Raw genomic sequence first — 22,335 nt, forward strand, 5'->3', positions numbered from 1 at the left:
TAAGCTGAAATAAAGCCTTTCCTCCACAGCTGCTTTTGGCCACGGCGCTCATCACAGTCACAGAGACCCTAACCATGGCGGCGGGTAAATGTCTGAGAAAATGAAACCTGTGAAACGCAAAGACCTTCAAACCAGGAAAGACCATCTAGGGAAGAGGAGACATGCTAGAGCTTCCAGTCACAAAGACAGACAGACAGACAGAGGTGCTGGGGCCATGGCTGCAGGAACTGGTTGGCTGAGTAAAGCCACAGGTTATGGCATGAGATCTCAGGTCATGGCTTCCACACCCTTGGGGACTGGGTTTCTGAGATGGCCACTGAGGAAGTCAGGCTACTCACATCAGCGTAGATGTTGGTTCCATATACAGGGGCCCAATAGGATGGCTCTTCTCCACAGCGTGCAGGACAGTGGATTCTGGAAATGAGAGGCAATCATAGCACATGTGTTTGCGTATGTGTGTGCATGTGTGTGAGTGTTATACATGCCACAGTTTATGTGTAGAGGTCAGAGGATAACCTGCAGGAGTTTGTTTTCTCACATGGGTCCTGGGGATCGAACTCAGGTTATAAGACTGGGCAAGACGTGCCTTTACCCACTGAGCCATCTTGCTAGTACGCAGATGGGACAGAGACCTAGGAATCATAGCTCAGGGCTGGAGCACGATCTCAAGCACACAGGGCTCAGGACCAAGGCCAGCACAGAAGGAAAGGAAGCAATTGTCCCCCACAGTGGCTGTGGTAAGCACAGCCTTGTCTTTATTTAACCATGCATGTAGAACTCAAAAATCCCATAGTGAAGGTCACAGAGAAATAAAGCCAAGGCACAGAGCCCCAGGACAGGCGTGTTGGGTTATGAGGTTGTACCTTCCTTTCCTGGGTTCTGACAGGGCGTGCTCTGGGTGCACAATGTAGATCATTATCAATAGAGTTTTTAAGGCTACTTCCTTATGTGAAGAGAAAGGGTGGGAAGCCCTCACCTCAGTGACTCAGAATGTTCCAAGAAGGGCACAGATAACTTGAGGCAGAAAGGGTTAGATTATCATGGAACCCATGGCCCCAGCCCAACTGATGGCCTCAGGGTTGAAGAGGGCTCCTCAGACTGAAAAATAAGAGGGCCCCAGGTGGCTGGCAAGCCCGATGCCCAGCAGAAAAGCATGAGCTTTGACTAAGAAAAGGCCCTTTGTGTCTCTCTGGAACGGTTTACCACAGGCTGAGCCCAGGGATCACAAAGCCAAGATGGCGGCCGAAAGCCACCTGGCCCAGATACAGGCAGGATGCTTGGCAGGAAGGAAGTCAATCAGGCAGGCTGAGGCAGCTCTTGAGGAGAAATGGAAGGAGCAAGCAGGGAAAGAGTGGTGTGTGTGTGTGTGTGTGTGTGTGTGTGTGTGTAGGGTATATGTGGTGTATATGTGTGGTATGTATATGTGTATGTATGATGTGTAAGTGTATGTTACATTGGGTTGTGTATCTGTGTGTGGTATGTATGTGTGTGGTGTGTATGTGTGTGTATGTGTATGTATGTGGTATGTATATATTGTGTGGTGTATGTATGTGTGGTGTGTATGTATGTATGTGGTATGTATATATTGTGTGGTGTGTGTATGTGTGGTGTGTATATATGTATGTGGTGTATATGTGTGTGGTGTGTTTATATGTGTATATGTGTATGTATATGTGTATGTATGTGGTTTGTATATATTGTGTGGTATATGTATGTATGGTGTGTATGTATGTATGTATTTATGTGGTGTGTGTATGTGTGGTGTATATGTATGTGGTGTGTGTGTATGTGTGGTGTATATGTATGTGGTATGTGTGTATGGTATGTATGTGTGTATGTGTGGTATGTATGTGTCTGTGTGATGTTGGGTATATGTACATAGGTTTATTAAAAAAAACAGCTGGAGAGCCTGAGAACTCTCAAACCTGACAGACTCCTGACAAGGTTTTCCTCATTTCTGTTTCCTGCCATTTTCCTTCCCTTTCACTGTCACACTCAAGAAATCCACTAAATTGCTGTGGCATTTCCTTGAATGCTTCAGACAGTCCTATGTGCCTGATAGCATCTTTAGAGGCTCCCCTCTGTGTAGACAGGGGTGTGGGGAGGGGTGGAAGTGGGGGTCGGAGGCTCCGGTTTCACCTACGGCCCTTTCCAGAATCCAGTCTCCAGGCCCCAGGGCTCCTGGGACAGCAGCTCACCTAACACCAGAGGTGGCTGTACTTATCCAAAGACCATCTAGCTCAGGGTGCTGGGGACACACACACCATACCACAGCTATGCAGTATGGCTGAGTCTTGCTCTAGCCGGAGGTCACCTTCTCTGGCAAGTCAAGGCTCCATAGGATAAACCTGCTTCTGTTCCATTCCCTAGAGCTTCCTGAGGTAAGGAAGCTCCCATGCTAAAAGCTCTCTCCCCAGAGGCTCTGGTATCTGTGGAGGGTTCCAGGTCATGATCTTAAACCTGCCACTCATCCGGGATGGGGCAACTTGAGGTGGGAATTAGATGTCTCCAGCTTAGCATAAAACACTGACTTTTGGGTACAGCTCAGCACAGAGCCTTCTGCCCATGCCTGGCACACACAGAGTCAGACCCCAGGCAGGCCCACCAGAAGACGACGAGGAGGGAGAAAAGTCACAGTCCCTCTTACCTCGGGCAGTGGGTGGCCGGCTTCTCGAAGGGACACAGCTGTGCAACTGTGGCGTGGCAGTCCACGGCCGTCTCTGAGGACAGGAGATAGAGAGAAGGCGTCAGGCCATAGCTCACAGGACTGTGGACAGATGGTTCAGGCTGTGTGCCTACACACAGGCCGGAGTGCAGACGGTCCCACAGCCCGATGTGTCTGCAGGCACACACGGCTCCCTTGGCCTCCCCATGGGACGCTCAGACTCTCCCTTGGAACATGGATGCTTGCTTTTGAAACCTGTCCCTTGCTTTGTCATCTTTGACCACCCCAGGTGTGATTTTGTATCTACACATGGAGAAGCCGAGGAACCGGATCTCCCTGGCATCTATCCCTGCAAGGGCAGTGACTCCGCCCATCAAGGCCTTTAAACAGAAGACACTGACCACGTCTGGGGTATTCAGATGGCAGCCATGGCCCTGTGACTCAGCCATTTCAGCCAAGTTCAAATCCAGATGTGCTTACACACCAGCGAGAGAAGTGGCCTTTAGGACTCCCCTCAGAGAGCCTTTCTGGGAACAAGGCCTCAAGCTAAAATTGTCACTGTAAAGCAAGGGACCGAGGGAGGGGAGTTTCCTGGGCAATCCCAGGGCCACACATCCTTCTGTTCCCTTGGGGCCTGGCCATCTTACCTTTCACTTTTGACACAGTGAAGGAGCTAGATGGCTTGTATTTGCTGGAAAAGAAAACACGAATCAGTATACACAATGCTCAGAGCAGCCCACGTGCCTCACACTGCCCTGCTTGAAACACAGGAACCCAAGGAGCTTGGAATATTCTAGAGTGGGGCTGGTAGCCTTTTGTCATCAGCAGCCTAGGGAAGCCTGCAGAGCCCCTTCTTAGAATAATACAAATTGGGGGGAGGGTTCCTGATATGTGTCCCAGTAGGGGTAGAATTCACTGCAGCACAGGTTAGCTTCAAACTCATAGCAATCCTGCTTCAGCCAGAGTAAAGGTTCTTAAACGCCTAAAATGAAGCAGGGTCGGTGGCTGGCCCAAGCAGAGGTGACCCTGGACTGGAATAGCTGTGGCTCACAGCAGAGCGGCAGCTGTGGGACACTGGCTGTCTTTTGTTTTCCTGTTTTCTTCGATGCTTCCCAAAGTCTCAATAACACGGAGGGATAGGAAAGGGCATGCTTGTTTGAGGTACGCATGCAAGACTGTGCGAATATGTGGGAAGGCCAGAGATTGGTGTCAGGGACCACTATCCACATTTTTGTGGGGAGGATGTTGAGAGCAAGGGTCTCTCTCTCTCTCTCTCTTTCTCTCTCTCTCTCCCCCTCCCTCCCTCCCTCTCTCTCAGTTTTTCGAGACAGGTTTCTCTGTGTAGCCCTGGCTGTCCTGGAACTCACTCTGTAGACCAGGCTGGCCTCGAACTCAGAAATCTGCCTGCCTCTGCCTCCCAAGTGCTGGGATTACAGGCGTGCACCACCACTGCCTGGCAGGAACAGGGTCTCTTACTTGCCTGGCACTCAGCAAGTAGGCTAGGCTGCCACAGAGTTCTGGGCATCCTCCTGCCTCTGTTTCCCCAGTGCCAGGATTACAAATACACACACACACACACACACAGCTTTTAACACAGGTCCCTGTGTTTTCATGGCAAACACTTCACTAACAAGTCAACTCCCCAGCCCTCACAGACACTTCTACAATAAGAAAACTGTAAGAATTATCCTCCCAACACATACACATACACACATTCACACACACATACACACACACACACACACACACACACACACATGCACATGCACGCACACGCACACACACACACACACACAGGACAGGTACCTCAGAGACTCCATGCCATTCTTCTGAGATTTGACAAAGAAGGGTACCATCCCATTCCTGGTGACATCCACCAAGCCACCTCGATCATCGATGACGCCATAGTGGATTGCGGCTCGGCATATACTGGAAGACTACGGAGCGGAGAAGAGAGCACCAATGTGGAGTTCCTCTTCCAGAGCCATCTGAGGCACTTGTTCCCGGCCAACCAAAATCCAAAAACTTGGACGGAAACCCAGCCCACCAACCATTCCCCAGCGTCCTTAGCTACATCCTTCTCCTGGATGGCCTGGGAGCTCATCCTAGCTGCTTAACAGACACACAGACAGACATACTGAGCATGCTGACCCAGGACTGCAGAGACTTTCAGTCCCAGTGCCCAGAAAGGGTCTCAGTGGCTTTGGAGCTGAGTCCATTCAGATCGGTCCGTATGGGGGTCCCGTCTCTATGCGTCCCACTGGCTTTAGGCTACCTGGTGGGGTTCCTTGCGATGTAAAGAAGCAGTGGCCACACTTACACTTTCATAAAACAGAGAGCCAAAGACCTTTGCCTTGTTGTTCAGACAGCCTGCTGGGCACTGGTACCTGAGGGGCAAATGAAGAAAAGCTCGCTGGTGAGGTCGCTCAGTGACATCACCACACTTCCTCACTAGTGGCGAGAAACAAGACCCCGATGGATCCCACTGCTTTGAACAAAGATTTGTGTTTCGATGCACACAGACAAAAAGAGCTAGTTAGATCCCTTGCAGAGGCAGAGACAGGTGTTTGTGAGCCACCCACCTGAGGGGTTCAAGCCCCGGTCCTCACAGGGCAGCAACCGTTGTTCTTCTCTGCCGAGCCATCTCTCTAGCCCATTTGTTTGTTTAGAAACTGAGTCTTACTTTGTGGCCCAGTATGACCCGGAACTATTATGTAGTTGAGACTAGCCTCAATTTTGTGACAATCCTTCTGCTTCTGTCTCCTCGATGTTAGGACGGCAGGCATACACTACCCAGTGTGTTTGTGTGTATGTGTGTGTGTGTGTGTGTGTGTAGTGTTATATCTTCCATGATCACTCTAAACCCTATTTTTTTTTAAGACAAGCCTCTCTTTGAACCTGGGGCTCACTGATTAGGTAGGTAGACGGGCCAGCAAATCCTTGGGACCCACCTGTTTCTGCTTCCTCCCTTCAGCGCTGGGGTACAGACCCTCACTCAACTTTTACAAGCATGCTAGGGACCCAAACGCTGCTTCTCATACTTGCATGACAAGCCCTCGCCTACACGGAGCCATCTCCGCAGCCCCGGTTTGTTGTTGTTTAGGGAGGTCTACATAGAATGGTGATTCCCCGTGTTCATCACAGACCAAATACTAACCAATAGGAAAGCCTTCAAGTCCATGTCCACAGCCCCCACAACTGCCCCTCCAAATATGGACGTGCCCAGGAAAAAGTCAGCAAACTACCCAACTGCACATCCAGTGTACTGGGACTCGTAAGGACCAAGTGTAGCTTTGCGAGCGACACCATACGTCAGCTTGCTACGTGGCTACCATAAACAAAAGGCCTGAGGCGCACCAATGGAGCCTGGAGCATGCTCAGTGACCCCTGAGCATGACTAGCCCCCGTCACATGGACAAAGAAGGGGGGGGGACACACGCTGCGTGGATGAGGTTTTGGCATGCTTGATGGCTTGTTTTTCCTTTATGGACTGATGTTTTCTGAATTAAACAATGAATAAAAACACCTGTCAGGGTGGAAGGCTGGGAGGAAGCCTAGTGGTCACTACTTCTCTAGTGAGGCCCGGATGCCATAGGTTGGGGTTTGGGTTGAGTGGCCCTGGCTGACTGGAGGACTCTGATGCCTCTATAGACAGACTCTCGGCCTCTGGTTGCCCAGGAAGAGCCATCTGACAATGTGTGACATCTTCTAAGAGCCTAGATGGCCCAGAGCTCTCACAAGACGTGGTCCGGGAGCACCTGGTCGATGCCCAGTTCACCCAGTGCAGACAGCGCATGTCGCCCTGGGTTTAGGCGTGGTCATTCCACCACATCTGGCTGTTGTCTCCATCGTTCAGTGGCTTCCTCTCACCGGACAGTTCTGCAAAGGTCCCCACTGCTGTGCAGGGCACCCGGTGAGTGTGCTCCTGGGATGGCCACCTCCTGGCTACTGTTTCCCATCACTCCTGTGTGAGTGAAGGGCTTTTCCACACACTGGGATCAAAGTTGGTGGAGTGATGTGGACAGCCACCTTCTCCTTCCAACGGATGCTGCAAATAATTCACTCCGTTCTTGACAGGCTCAGACAGTGCCAGTGTCCCTTGGCAGAGACCTTGGGTGATACCTTCTAAACACTCCCCCAGATGAGCGCATCACCCCTCAGGGAGCAGGGCTCATGTTCTGCTTAGAGAGGGAATCCCTCCCGTTAAATCCTCAGAGACCTCAGGCTGTGAGCTAAACCTCGGGTGACATGGGTCAGAGGTGGATCATTCATAAGCTAAGTGCTCAATGGAAGGCAGTGGTCAGGGGTGACAGTGGATGTCACGGTTGGGGAACAACAGGATGTAACAGTTCAGGAGACAGACAAGTGTCATGGTCAATCTAATCAGCACACAGCACACATGGAAGCTTCTAGCTCAGTCTAATGTACATTGTGCTAACTGTAGGAGTATCACCGCCCCCCTCATGTTTCTAGGAGGCTCAGAGTAGGAACCATGACATGTACCTCAGGAGGGTCCCAAGGGCAGCCAGCCCAGCCCAGCCCAGCCCAGCCCCACTGGGCCCTCACCTGTTGCACGTGGACCCCTTGCACGAGTCCTTCATCTTGGTGTCACAGTGGACCACTTGGGCTAGGAGAGACACAAGAATGGAACTATGAGGCCAGGAAAGTTAGAAGACCCCTCCTCCATTTCGAGGGATATTCTGGAATGTTCTGGAATCCTTGCCACATGAGCAAGCGCAGCAGATCCCAGCTATGGCTGGAACAACAGACCCTGGATTTATTTCTTTTTCTTTCATTTTGTTTGTTTGTTTGTTTGTTAATACGGAGTTTCTCTGTATAACCCTGCCTCTCCTGGAACTTACTTTGTAGACCAGGCTGTCCTGGAAATCAGAGATCCACCTGCCTCTGCCTCCCAAGCGCTGGGATTAAAGTCATGAGCCACCACTGCCCAGCTTCTAGAAATTCTTAAGATAGGTTTTCACTATTAGCCCAGGCTGGACTCACTTGAGATCCTCCTGCCTCCACCTCCAGAATGCTGGGATAACAGACCTCTGTTACGATGCCCAGCTCCAGGCTTAGCCCTCAGCAGAGGCGGTTGTGGCGTTGCACAAGTTATTTTCTGCTGGTATCTAACTACCACCCTCAAGCAAGGCAGACAGGAGGCAGTGCCCACCTCCAAAGGTTCGTGTGGGCATTAAATTAAAAAAACATGTGAACATGAACGTTACCTGACACACATTCATCACCCTCAGCCCCAGGTGGATCTGGGAAGGTCAAGCTTACAAAGGGGTGGGTTGTACAAGAGGCATGACTTGTGGTAGGCTAACTTTACACAGGATTGGGATGTATATAAGGGCTAGCTGTGACAGGACAAATGTATAGGCAGCAGGGTTTGCAAGAGTCCTCATTCCAGCCTGGACTATTCTGGGCTATTCTGACCCATACGGTGTCTCTCACAACCAACATGAATTTCACCAATCATTTCCACAGCCTTCTGTTTTATAAGGACATCTCGTGGACTTGGGAGCAGCACTGCTTAAGAAAAAGCTACCAAGGGGCCGTATAGATGACCCAGTGGTTACAAGCACATACTTCTCTTACAGAGGACCTGAGCTCAGTTCCCAGTGCCCATGGTCAGACCGTCTGTAATTTCGGCTCTGCGGGCTCTGACTTCCTCTATGGGCCACTGCGCTAATGTGCCCTATGCATGCAGGGACAGGCATACACATAATTACAAATAATCAAAATAAATCTAAAAAGAGAGAGATGAACAAGATGGTAATTTTGCAGTATTAAAGCTGGTCCTGTCAGGACAATCAGGGCACCAGCACACTTCCTGGTTAAGCCAGCTGTTTAGTCATTGTAGGTTGGGCCAAAAGAGCTTCACACAGGGGAAGGAACCATGGGATATCTTAGAAGAGTAGACACACCTCTCTCTGGCAGGACCACTGTCGTACCCTCTAATGTTTAGAGACAGGGAACCCCAGGCATTCAGCATGACCCGTGGCCCTGCTGTGAGAAACACTTGCCATCCTGTTCCTCAGTCAAGGTGGGTAGTTAGCCAGGGCCTACATACCAACCAGAGAGCAGCTGAGCTCTAGCTGGGCAGGGAAGCAGTAGGCCTGGAGGTGAGATGTCCAGGGGCAGGGAGGCCAAGAGGTAAGTTTAGAACCACCCACATTTTGGGAAGTCTCTGGAAATAGCCATTGTCCACCCAAAGGGCAGGGACTGAAAGCAGTTCACACCAGTCTCAAAGTGCTGGGGGCACCCACTGAGTCAGGGTGGTTCACTCCACACTGCTATGAACCATCTTTGCAGTCAGCCCATCGTAGCTATGGTCAACCTTTCTGTGTGGATGAGCAAATGAAGTCTTACAGAGTGGAGGAAGGGGCTGATCTGAGAGACAGAACCTGCAGAAGGCTGCGTGGACCATCCCTGAACCAGCCTGGATGTTGTGATGTGCTCTGCTTTCTGAGTGGCTGGTCTATCCCAGAGAAACCCAGCTTCCTCCCAGAGTCCCTTCGAAAGCCTCAGGGAAATCTAACATTAAAATAGCTGCCTTGGGGGCTGGGGGAGTGTTGCTCAGTGGGCAGGGCATTTGACTGGCTAGCACGTAGGAAGCCCTGGGTTCTGTCGTAAGCACCACATTAAACTAGGTTCACTGGATGTGGAAGAACAAGAATGAGGAGTTCAAGGTCAGCCTTGGCGACATAGCAGGTCCAAGAGCAGTCTGGGGGCCCCGAGACTCTACATTTAAGCAAGCAAACAAACAAACGAACACCCTGCTTGGAGAGAAGCGACAGCCCAGCATCCTCCCATAAGACTTATTTCTGTGACTTCAAAAGGCTTCTTTCTGTGACTTCAAAAAATCATTCTCAAATAAGACTTGGGGTTGCACCCAGCCAATTCCACCCCACCCTGTCCTATTACTGGATACCCAGCCCTGCTTCTCCACCAGCCCCGCTTCTCCACCAGTCCCGCTTCTCCACCAGCCCCGCTTCTCCACCAGCCCTGCTTCTCAGCCCTGCTTCTCCACCAGCCCCGCTTCTCCACCAGCCCCACTTCTCCACCAGCCCCGCTTCTCCACCAGCCCCGCTTCTCTACCAGCCCCTATCAAAGATGGCTTGGAGGCAGGCACCCCAGAGACTGGCAACACCAACTCACTCATGAAGTTGACAACTGGGGTCTTCTTGGTCTTTGAGGGTCTGGCCACCCTGGGCTGAACCCAGACATGGGTTTCCTCGGGAGCAGGGGGCGATTCCACCTCGTTCATCGCATCCACCTCTGGCTTCTGATTGTAAGGCTTTTCTGATGGCAGTGAGGGAGAAAGAGAACATTGCTGGATTCAACCAAAACGCCCTTCGGTTTTGTTTTGTTTTGTTTTTAAGACCGGATCTTGCCGGGTGGTGGTGGCACATGCCTGTAATGTCAGTACTCTGGGAGGCAGAGGCAGGCAGATTTCTGAGTTCGAGGCCAGCCTGGTCTACAGAGTGAGTTCCAGGACAGCCTGTGCTATACAGAGAAACCCTGTCTCGAAAAAACCAAATTCAAAACACACACACACACACAAAAAAAAAAAAAAAAAAAAAAAAAAAAAAAAAAAACCAAGACAGGATCTTACTGTATAGACCAGGCTAGCCTCAAACTCAGAGATCCACTCACCTCTGCCTCCCACATTCTAGGGAGATCCTTAGCCACTGGATCCATCCCTAAACTCCTCTTTGGAAAAAGCACCTTACAGACTGAACTCCTTTGTGACTTGGCTACACAAAGAGTCATTTCATCTGTAGGAAGGAGGTTACGGTGGGGACAGGCCTGCCCAGGTGGAATTCTACCAGCCCTGCTAGTAGACGGTCAGCTCACGTCCGTGTTTACGCTGGACCTCAGAGAGGCAGCCACACCTGGATGTCAGTGTTCACTTGTACCACCTCCTCTTCCACACAACCATCTGCCGCCCCACCCCCACCCCGTCCCTACCCACAGCCCCAGAAATGGAGCTCTCTCAGAGGTCCCTCTGCTTCTTAGATTTGTTGGGGCAAAGTCACAAAAACTCATGCCTTATTTCTACCCCTAGTGACAGGGACCACTCACCTGGCTAAAGCCACGGATCAGCCATGCAGATGTGCTGTCTTAACACCGGATCTGGCTGAACACTGCCTCACGCCTGTACTCTTAGAGTGCAGGGAGCTGGAGCAGGATTGCCTCAAGTTCAAGGCCAGCCCGGCTATGTCGTGAGTGACGTGACTCTCGAGCCTTCACAAGGAGACCCTAGCTGGCTTTCTACTGATGGGATAACCGCCAGGACCAAGAGTGGGAGGGAAGGCTTTCCTTGGCTCAGGAAGGAAGCCCAAGCAGGAACCCAGAGGCAGGAACTGAAACAGAGGCCGCGGAGGAACACTGTTCACCGCTTCACTTAGAGTTTGCGCGGCCTGCTTTCTTATACAGTTCAAGAGAGACCACCTGTCCAGGAGTGGTACTACCCACAGTGGGGCAGACCGGCCCATATCAATCATTATTCAAAAAAAGGGGGGGCTGGCAAGATGGCTCAGGGGTTAAGAGCACTGTTTGCTGTTCCAGAGGTCCTGAGTTCAATTCCCAGCAACCACATGGCGGCTCACAACCATCTGTAATGGGATCTGATGCCCTCGTCTGGTGTGTCTAAATAGCTACAGTGTACTCATAAATAAAATAAATAAATCTTTTTTAAAAAAATGTCCCACAGACATGCCTCCTGGCCAGGCCAATGGAGGTGTTTTCTCAGCTGAGGTTCCCTATTCCCAGGTGACACTAGATTGTGTCAAGATGTCAAAACAAAACAAACAAAAAACTCTAACCAATATACACTCTCTTTCCACTTAAAAGGCAGGGCATGTCACACAGACCTGTAAGGTTCATACTCCAGAAGCCGAGGCAGGAGAATTGCAAGTTCAAGGACGGCCTGGACTACAGAGCGAGATCCACCCGGTACATTGAACTATCCAAAACCCCAGCTGCGTGGTTTCAAAGACTGCAGCTAAGATGGCCACCATCCCGCAATCTTTTCCCACCCAAGGGCATCCTGTACTCTGTCTTCTCCATGACCCACCCCACCCCACCCCACCCTCTGCTTTAAAGCACTTCAGTTTGTGGGCTTAGCATTCTTGAGGCTCTCTTAGCCTCAGCTCACTAATCTCCACTCCTGCTCAGGACAACGGAAGTGGCTCCATCCGCAATGGAGCCAGGACCCCAATCTGACCCCCAGCAAAGCAGAGTCTGAGAGTGGGCCGGCCTCCCCAAGCCGCCTTACCCACGGTGAGCACCCAGGCAGCCCCACTGAGGACCACAGTTCTCCACAAAAGTCTGTGAGCAGAGCCAGGAAGTGCCTGGCCTTCCACATACCTCAGAGGAGAAAGCCTAGAGACTCTGGATGTCCAGGGGCCACACCTCCCTCACTGCCCTTCTAGGGCTCAGCCCACCCACCTTGACCTTGCTTATTAACACTCCCACGGGCCATGAAGGCGGTGAGTGCCCCATCCCCCCACCCCGAAGCTGGCAATCTGCTTCATAGGAAAATGCTGTCTCCGGTGGAGAGTCAGACTGTCGTCAGTGGATGGGGTTTGGGCCAAGACTATTTCAAGTAGGAAAAATGAAGTACCCACAGGCCTGTCTGATTCCTCAGAGGCCCCTCATCCCCGAGGGCTGTCTTCATAGAGCAACAGCCTGGGTTTTGATGTCCCCCGACATCAGGACAGGTATCTGAATGACAGGCCAACGAGATATGAGGCACCCCTGTCTTCCAGGCGAGCACTGGGCAGTGAGTGGGGCCTGAGTTATCCCAGGCTAACCCTAGCCTGAGAGGAGAAGGGATGGGGAAGGCGGTGATGAAAGAGCATACACATGGCTAGCTGGAATTTCATCTTTGCTGCCCAGAGCCCCAGCTCCATGGGCCACCACACCCCTGACACCCCATTCATGGGAGAGGCACAAGTGGTTCAACCCCTGCCCAGTAGCGAGGTCTAAGGGTCTCAAGGCTGGAATTCCCAAAGCCCGGTAGCACCAGCTCTGGGCTGAACCTCCACAGAGCCCCTGGGCTGCACGGGCAGCCTCGAGGCCTGTCCAATCAATGGGAGCATTCACAGGCCCCTTGCTGGGGGCGGCGGTGGTGGCAGGGCTGGTCTGGGCACCGGCTGGGTTTCTTCCACTGGCTTTAAAAACGGATGACTTAAAAACCCAGCTTTCCCAAGCCAAATCTGGTTTGGAAGGGTCTGGGGGGGGGGGGTCCCTCTTTCAGAACAAGGGCGAGTCTGGTCCCTAGACCCACACATAGAAGCAGAAAGCTGTCAGGTACCCAGTCCCTTCCATGGAATGCCACAGGGATGTGTGACCCAAAGGGACTTGGGCACTCCCTGGTGACCATCCCTGCATAGACCAGGCTCTCTGCTTATTCCCAGGATATTCAACACACAGTATGCTCAGGGTCCTCCTAGTTCTGAGTCTGATGACAGCTGAACCTTCAGGCACTCTCACAACTCCACATTTCTCTGCTAGACGAGACATGACAATGAGTGACACTGAAGCTCAGGGAGGGGCGAAGGGAGGCATCTAAGCTCCCAGCGCTGGGCTGTAGCTGGCCAGGGAGCTGGGTTCCTCCCCAGCCTGTTATCCCCCACAGGGAGGTGCTGGATAGAGGGAAACATCTATCCTTATCCTTAAATCCTGTGTCCCCATTATAGGTCATGGCCTTATAATGGCCTTAAGGGTGCCAGGGCACACCCTTCTTTAGTGGTTTATGAAGATAAGCTGAGCTCGGGGAGGTTTTCTGCATGGCTAGCTGAGAAAACCACAGGGCCTGCCAAACAGAGTTGGGTGTTTTCCACCACAAATAAAGGAATAAGCCCACGGGCACCATGGGATGGGTAAGCCAGTGTCTGGGGCCTCTGTGCTTTGGCTGCTTGAAAGGGCCCTCTGTGGCGGTGAGGGTCTCTATTCACTGGCAAGCAGAGCACACCTGCACACACACACACACACACACACACACACACACACACCATCCCCGGTGCCCAGCAGCTGTAATAACAGGACAGCCAGGTACTTGAGGAGTCTGGGGGTCATGGGAACACGGTGGCAGGTGTGTGTCTGTCTGACATCCAGAGACTCCCTGAAGGCCGAGATAAGATTTGTCTCCAGGGAAGAGCTGTTGCAGGGACTTGGTAGTTCATAGGATAGACTGAGAGCAAGATCTAAATTGCTCCTGCATCCATCCCGGACCCCTGGTGTAAATTGTTCCTGCGTCCATTACAGACCTCTGGTGTAAATTGTTCCTGTGTCCATCCCAGACCTCTGGTATAAATTGTTCCTGCATCCATCCCAGACCTCTGGTGGGTGTGCTTCTGGAGTAACAGAAGGCCTACTGTGAACTATGACCTCTGCTGTTCCCCATCCCAACACACTGACCCCATGTCCATCTCAGGGACAGTACAGGCAAGAGGGTTACTACTGCACGAGCACCCTCCCCTGCAGTGGGGCCCGCTCCCTACCCTGTCAGCCCAGGCCAGCTACTAGAACTACACAGAACAGAGCTCTCAGCCACAGACATCTGCCTAGCTGGCGATCTCAACCCCTCTTCTGAGACGAGGACGACCTCTGAGAGGCGGAAGTGGTTCTCCAGAATGTAAAGAGAGTGCTGGGCCTAAGGACGTGTGGTGTTTACGGTGAGAAGAGAAATGGATGCTTTCTAAGCAGCCCAGTGTGAGCTAACAGAGCCAAGCTTGTAGGTTCCCTTGGAGACAGAAAGCAGCCTTCACACACACACACACACACACACACACCCCGTCCCAGCCCTGGGCAGCCTTGAGAGCAGTCACTCTTAAGAGGAAAAGAGCCATGTTCAGGACAAGGTACCACAGTGTCTGGGACTGATTGGGAGCCATTCGCTTTGAGTTTCATGTCTAATCTCCTCGATTTTTGGGGGGAGGGGTGCAGGTTTTGTTCAGGGAGTGAAACAGAGTCTTACTATGTAGCTTAGGCTGATCTCAAACTCATGGCAATCCTCCTGCCTCAACCACCCGAGTACTGGGATGGCAAGTGTGAGTTACCACTTCTGACCTGCAACAGTCTGTTTTAAGCAGGATGGCACATGCTAAGGAAGGTGTGTGTGGGGGGGGTTTCAGGTCAAGGCTATGCCCACTGTCCACTGGGACCAGGCCAAGGAGCTGCCTGTGAGGGGCATCTCGGGGCAGGTGGTAGCTTCAGGTGGCAGGTGCTACGTGCAGAGGGTAGAGGGGGGCAGGGTGAGTCTGGATCTGAGTTCACTTCCACCTCAGCCATCACCAGCTATGGCTCAGAGGCCGGAAGCCACACCAGGGATGTGGCCCTCGCAACACCTACCTCGGTAGCACAGGTTGTTCCGGCAGCCACCTCCATAGCTGGACGGACACTCAGAGCAGGGGCGGCCATGCTTGTAGGGGGCCTCGCCAATCCAGTTTCCCCTGGAGACGGAACAGAAACACCATGAAGGAGGTCGTCCTTTAAGCCTGGGAGTCCAACAGGGGACCAAAAACAGAGTCCTTGGTAGGTCTGAGTACCAGTCAGCCAGGGGGCTCTGGGCACTGTGATGAGAGCCTGTCACTGAGTGCTGTGTAAGGAATGGCTCCCCGGGTGACAAATATGGCCCTGGAGCCATCTCAGCACCCTCAGCCACTGTCCCCAACCCTGAGCCGTGCCTCATTATTCATTTAGTGGGTAGCCACCAAGACAGCCCTCAGTCAACACTCTTGATAGTATCTATAAAGCAAAGAGACCCACCATGGGTAGGCCTGTGGTGGCTTTCTAGAGAGGCAGGAGCTCCCGCTAGAGCCAACAAGATACGGCACAGACACCCCTGTGTACCCCGTGGCCCTCTCTGATGGCCAAACAGTGATAACAACCCTGAGCCCAGGAAGGAGGTGGCCCTCACTGGGGGAGGGGTCTCGCTTCCTCCTCTGCACTATCACAGTACACCCTCCTCTCTATAGGCCCACCTGGACAGTTGGACTGATCTCTTGACGTGGCTGTGGACCCCACAGTTCTAAGCCCTCAAGTATTTGGGCTGGGGATGCACAGTGGGGGGCGGGTACTGAGGTGAACTTCAGTGGAACATCAGGCATAGACCGAAATGCCCGCAGCCGTTCATAGGAGAGCGTGGTGGTCTCCTTGTCTGCAGGGGTTTTGGCTATTCCCTAAGCCCAGTTCTCCTCAGCACACTGGGCTTTGTTTCCTTAAACATAGGCCACACCTCCAGGTTTCCAGGCCCATACAGGCAGAGACCAGTATTCACTGAGCTGGTTGGCCTTTCTAGCTGGACAGCAGATGGCTGGGTTCCCAAACCTTGGACCAGCCCGATGATGGCACCGTCTGCGCACATGAGGCCAAAGGGACAAGAGCCAAGTACATCTTGCTCCATTCCCAGACTCGTGCACTTCATGCCCTCCCTGGTTCCAGGATGGTGTCCTGAACAGCTAAGAGCCCGGGAATGCCTCTTGAAGGGAAAGGTCATGGGAAGTGTGGAATATTATACAGCAGTCAAAAGTATCTAGCAAACAAACTGACCATGGATGGGTCTCACAGGCAGTGCCCCGCCCCCATTCACAATGAAGGCAGCCTATCCTGTGGCCACATGTCAGTATGGGTCTTTAGGAAAGTAATTAAGGTTAAACACAATCGGGAGTGTGGAGCCCTGCTCAAGTAGGACCAGAACCCTCACGAGAGGAGTCCCAAAGCACATGCTCACTTTCTGATCTCTCCCATCGCCGTGTGGGCACACAGCAGAAAGATGGGTAACTGTAAGTCAGGGGACATTTCCCCAGAATCAATGCCTCGGGGCCTTCATTCTATCCTCCCACACAGGATGTGAGCAAGTGTCTGCCTTTAGGCCCTAGCCTGAAGGTCCCAGGCTGTCCTATAGGTCCTAGGCTGGTTCGACAGAAGACCATGACACTGTGGTGTCTTTACCAAGAGAGGGGAGAGAATACCACCGGGGAGGGGAAAGGTTTTATTTCTGTTTTAAAAAATCTCTTTGGCCGGGCGGTGGTGGCGCACGCCTGTAATTCCAGCACTCTGGGAGGCAGAGGCAGGCGGATTTCTGAGTTCGAGGCCAGCCTGGTCTCCAGAGTGAGTTCCAGGACAGCCAGGACTATACAGAGAAACCCTGTCTCGAAAAAAACCAAAAAAAAAAAAAAAAAAAAATCAAAAAAAAAATCTCTTTGCATTTATTTATATAATGTGTGTGTATGTGTGCATTTGGAGGTTGCTCTTTTCTTCCTGCTACATGGGTCCTGGGAATCGAACTCAGATTATCAGATTTGGAGGCAAGCCCCTCTACCTGCTGGGCCATCTCACTGGCCCCAAGAGTTAGGTTTCTGATTAGAGCTGCCAACATTTTTTAAACAGAAAGATTTAATCCAACTTGTCTCTCACTTTGCACCTTCAGCTGATCTAGGGATCGCCTCAGAAGCGGAGTCTGTAGGAATGGGGCCGCTCAGCTGCTGCCCCAAAGCCAGGCTCCATGGTTTCTCCACAGTCTTTTTCCCTCCTAACCCCACGGCTCCCTGCCCCACCCTTCTCCCCCTCCTCTGACCTGTATTACTTTATTCCTCTTGTAAGTAAGCATGTCAGAGAGCCCACCACAGCGCCGGTGCCCGTGCCGGGATGTCGGCCAGCACAGTTGTTTAAACCACAGACTGCAAATGGGTAAGTAGCTCTGTGCTCTGCACATATCTGTGCAGTGAGCTGTTGGGTGAATGACGCCCTGTGACTGGGGTGCTCTGTGAAGACAGCAGCTACACTGGGCAGACCCGGTGTGGCCCTGTTTAGGAAGGGAAGGAGAACCTGAGAGACCCAGTCTGGTCATGTGGGTCCTGGGAATCGAACTCTGATCTTCAGACTTGGAGGCAAGCCCCTTTACCTGCTGAGCCACCTCACTGGTCCCAAGAGCTATGTTTCTGATTAGAGGACTCAACCTGAGGCTTCATATCAGAGAAAATGGCACCGGTAATGCCCCCCTCTGTCCCCTGCCCCTCTCCTCTCTTCCCGCTCTCTCCCCTCACCCCACCCTCATTCTCTCCACTCTGCTTCTCCCTCCTGCCAGACAACTGCTACCCTCGCTTGTACAAGCGGTCTTAAGAGATGACTCAGAAAACCAGTTGGAGCAATTGTGGTCCCCCTGTCTGTGATTGATCTATGACCAAAGGCATTTTGTGGGGCAATGCCAGCAGAGACAACTCATTCCTACAATTCTACTACGTTAAGTGGAATTGTATGTGAAGACACAGCGCCGGAACTCAGCAGCCACCTTGGGGCCATGAGGACCTTAAGAAGGCCCAAGTCCTTGCTGACGGACTCTCCTAGAAGCAGCCATCTCTAGACTCTTTGTTGGTGAGGTAACTAGAGACTTCACTCTTGAGACCAGTTTTAGCTCATTCCCCCACCCCCCCACTCCCCCCACCTCCCCCACCCCATGGCTGACAAGCATATCCCAGCCTGGCTCGTGTGACCGAGATAAAGTAGTCTTACTTCGGAGAATAGTTGCAGACGAGATACACGGCGTTCTCCCAGATGTCTCCCCAGACGTTCATGTTCCGACAGGTGTGCACAGCACAGCCAATCTTGTTGGTGGTTGCCCAGACCATCTGAAATGACAGCACTGTGCTGTAGCTCAAGGGCAGGGTGCCCCAGGGCGACTCTGGGGCATGGGAGAAGGGCAACCCACCAGGGAGTGTGTATGTCTTTTAAAAAATCGAGCTATATGCACACAACTCTGAAAAGCCTCAGCAACATAAAACCATCATAGCCGTTTCCAGAGCCTAATCCAAGTTGTCTCCTCCGTGAAGCCGTCGATAGCAAACAGTGACCCCCCACCCCCCCACCCCGCCCCGGGGCTGGGCCTCAGCTGACTGAGTGCCCGTGTTACCTGTGTGTAGTGGGTGCACATGGCTCCGGAGCACCGCTCAGGGCACCATGGGTTACACTCGTGGGGGTACGGGTAGGTGTAGTCCTTCACCTCGTCGTACCATGACTGCACGTGGAACGCAGGAGAGCGGTACCTATGGGGACAGAAGTGGCGGGCAGCCCGCAGATGCTCCCCAATGCTGTGTCAGCCCCTGCCTGAAACCACACCATCCCGGGCAGCCTCCAAGCTACCTGTGTGTGCACATGTGTGCACACCTGTGTGCACAGGGGACATTTACTTCTGACACCTTAACTATGTGTTGTATGTGTCATACAACAGGAGAAATACGAACAACTCAAGAGGCCAAGACACTGCCTGCAAGACTGCCTGGGTTCAAGACGTGAATGCCCGCAGGGTGGAGGAGGGGCGGCAGGCCTGTTAGCTACTCCGCAAGGTTAGCAAGTTCAAAGCCAGCCTGGGCTGCAGAGTGAATTGACCGGACATGGCAGTGAGAACTTGACTAACGACCAAAAGTGAAAGAGGGATGGGGGAGGCTCTGCAGGGGTGGTGTTTACGGTATTTACACGTGGGAGGCCCTCATATAGAGATGGGGAGGGAGAGGGAGCCAATCAGGGCCAAGATAGAGACAGAGAGACAAAGAGAGAATCAATCAGGGCAGAGAGAGAGAGAGAGAGAGACAAAGACAGACAGAGATACAGAGACAGACAGAGACAGAGAGAGACAGAGACAAACAGACACAGAGAGCTAATCAATCAGGACAGAGAGAGACAGAGAGAATAAATCAGGGCAGAGAGAGACAGAGACAGAGAGGATCAATCAGGGCTGAGAGAGAGAGAGACAGAGACAGAGGATCAATCAGGGCTGAGAGAGAGAATGAATCGATCAGGGCCGAGCAGAAGGACTCGCAAGGAGACAGAGGGACGAAGGGTAGACATTAAGTGGCTGAGGGGGGGCCCTCAGCTCTGACACTGTGGGGGGACCATGGATCTGCCGCCATTGCCCCAGGATGGCCTTGAACTCACGATTCCCCTGCCTCCCCGTCCCGAGTTCCAGGTGTGAGCCGCTATGCACTAACTGCTCTGTTTTGTTTCAGTCAGAAATTAAAATAAGAACTTGTCTGTGAACCCACGGCACGTGTAAACAGAGTGAGTCGTAGAGAATGGCGACTGGGGCAAAGTGACCCTTTGTGACGGCATTGCGGTCAGCCGGGCAGTTTGAGGTCTTGTAACAATTACCAGCCGGGACCAGCACCAGCAGCTGTGGTCAGCAAGTCCCGGGACACGGCCTCCCACCCCGGTCAGCCCCTCAGAGGCACGTGCTGTGAGGAGCTGGGACAGAAGGGGGCCTGCCTGTCACTCCTAGGGATACTGAACCCACTTTAGCAAGCCTTATGGAGGGGTCCCACCTATCGAGGGGGGGACAGTCTAAGCCTCTGACCCCATTCCGGTCCCAGCATCCCTGGAGGATGATCAGAGGGCCTCGGAATAGAACCAAGCACCAAACCAAAGCCAGGAGGACAGAAGGCTGTTAAATGGACAGGCCTTCTTCACACAAGGAATGCTATGCGTGCTACACTATTATGCTAGAAAGAAGGAAAACAGAAGCCAGCTTCGGGGGAGGGGGGGGCAGTCTGGGCTGCAGGTGAAATTTTGTAAAAATGCACTGGTGCCTGGCCAAGCAGTAGGTTATAAATGAAGAGCCAAGCCTGTCAGAACTGCAGGTTGCCCCCTTAGGTGGTTTGTTCGCTTATTCGTTGTGCTGGGACTAGAACCCAGAGCCTTGCACCTATCAGGCATGCAGTCCACCCAGCATCTTGATGGTACGCAGGGATCCTGAGCTCTCTGTGGCAGCTGCCAGCTCACACTCAGGTAGGGGACGCTGTGGCTCTGGCTCGTGATGCCGGCTGCTCTTACCTGCCCCAGTGCACAGCCAGGTTCTGCCCGATGGACACCAGAAGGCTGGCAGGCCCATGCTCCCACAGGCACTTCTGTGCCCACGCGGCTGCGGACCTCTCCAGCTCCTCATCCCAAGTCTGTAAGGTGGAGAGAGATGGCCGCAGACCGTCAGGAGGACGAAGCAGAAACCGCGTGCAGCTGCTGGACTGTCAGAGCACGCAGGCTGTGCCTCTAACCTGTGAGAAGCCCCGGGGAGTGCACAATTGGGGGGTTGGGGGTTGGGTGTCAAATGACAGCAGTCAGACAGAGAGGCCAGGGGAGACCCTAGTCATTCACAGGCCACTCTTAGGGGAGAGGAGCCCACCCACAGCCCCAGTGCCCGTCCTGGATGCACTGTCTCTCCCTGCCTTCCTGCCCCATTCCTGGAGAGTGCCCATCTGTCTTGTTTCATCTTACAGACTAGAGAGATGATGCTTTGAAAAGCCAGGCTAGAAGCCCACAGTCTCATGTAGACAGTCTAGAGCCAGGCTTTGGCCCTAGGCCTGTAGGACCATCTGTGGATACCTGTCTCTCCAGTACCACCATGATATGTTGCCAGAAAAAAAATCAGAAATCCAAGCACCATGCAGCCCTCCAGAGACCCCCCTAACTTGTTTCCTTTTTAGGGAACAAGATATGGGAAAGCAGTGAGGTTTCCCCATTCCGTGCCCACTCCATGGGCTGACATCTTGGAAGGGTGCATAGGTTTCCAGAGGGAAAAGATACAGGTTTATACCATGCTCCCCCAAAGCAGCCTTGATGGGGACCACATAGCTGGCTACTCATTCTAGACCCTTGAGACCAGGAAGGACCCATTAGTCCAGGGTGGTCTCTGGAAGAAAGTTGTACTGGCTGGTTTTGTGTGTCAACTGGACACAAGCTGGAGTTATCACAGAGAAAAGAGCCTCCCTTGAGGAAATTAGTGATCAAGGGGGGAGGGCCCCTTGTGGGTGGTGCCATCCCTGGGCTGGTAGTCCTGGGTTCTATAAGAGAGCAGGCTGAGCAAGCCAGGGGAAGCAAGCCAGTAAAAAACATCCCTCCATGGCCTCTGCATCAGCTCCTGCTTCCTGACCTGCTTGAGTTCCAGTCCTGACCTCCTTTGGTGATGAACAGTTATGTGGACAGTTATAAACCCTTTCCTCCCCAACTTGCTTCTCGGTCATGATGGTTGTGCAGGAATAGAAACCCTGACTAAGACAAAAGTCAATGGCCACTTGAGGGAAGAGATAGGCCTGTGACCTGGGGGACACAGACAGAAACAGGGTTGAACATAGACAGAAGCCTGGTCTTGGCTCCACTGAGGGAGAGAGAAAGGAGGGATAAAAAGAGAAAGAAGGCAGAGGGGGTGCAGAGATGGCTCCACGGCTAAGAGCACTGGCTGCTCTTCCGAAGATCCTTAGTTCAAATCCCAGTAACCACATGGTGGCTCACAACCATCCATAATGAGATCTGATGCCCTCTTCTGATGTGTCTAAGGACAGCTACAGTGTACTTACATATAATAATAAATAAATCTTTGGGCAGAGCCAACTGGGCCAGGTCCTGAGTTCAATTCTCAGGAACCACATGATGGCTCACAACCAACTGTACAGCTACAGTGCACTCATATACATAAAATAAATAAATAAGTCTTTTTAAAAAAAAAAAGAAGAAGAAGAAGAAGAAAAGAAAGGAGGGGTGAGATGGGGTGCCAGTGAGCAGAGTGCTTGTATCTTAGTTGGAAGAGAGCCTGTAGCTGGCACTAGAGAGTACAATCCAGTTGGCAGAATACCTTGCCTCAAATGCACACAACCCTGGGCTGCAGTGCTGCA

General features: G+C 52.5%; 1 protein-coding gene across 2 annotated transcripts in view; it reads right to left on the reverse strand.

Annotated features, from left to right (window-relative positions):
• Crispld2 (cysteine rich secretory protein LCCL domain containing 2) overlaps window positions 1-22,335 on the reverse strand; it is a 61,679-nt gene that overhangs the window by 20,811 nt on the left and 18,533 nt on the right. For both annotated transcript variants that reach the window (XM_052166835.1, XM_052166836.1), the window contains 11 exons: window positions 20,504-20,622; window positions 18,591-18,723; window positions 18,194-18,309; window positions 15,032-15,132; window positions 9,830-9,973; window positions 7,232-7,292; window positions 4,986-5,052; window positions 4,472-4,602; window positions 3,313-3,356; window positions 2,648-2,720; window positions 339-414 (listed from right to left, as the gene is read on the reverse strand). In XM_052166835.1, coding sequence (XP_052022795.1) covers window positions 339-414; window positions 2,648-2,720; window positions 3,313-3,356; window positions 4,472-4,602; window positions 4,986-5,052; window positions 7,232-7,292; window positions 9,830-9,973; window positions 15,032-15,132; window positions 18,194-18,309; window positions 18,591-18,723; window positions 20,504-20,622 — 1,065 coding nt within the window. The remainder of the gene's footprint in view (window positions 1-338; window positions 415-2,647; window positions 2,721-3,312; window positions 3,357-4,471; window positions 4,603-4,985; window positions 5,053-7,231; window positions 7,293-9,829; window positions 9,974-15,031; window positions 15,133-18,193; window positions 18,310-18,590; window positions 18,724-20,503; window positions 20,623-22,335) is intronic.

The sequence above is a fragment of the Apodemus sylvaticus genome, chromosome 21, assembly GCF_947179515.1.
Source record: "Apodemus sylvaticus chromosome 21, mApoSyl1.1, whole genome shotgun sequence".
NCBI classification, from domain to species: domain Eukaryota; kingdom Metazoa; phylum Chordata; class Mammalia; order Rodentia; family Muridae; genus Apodemus; species Apodemus sylvaticus.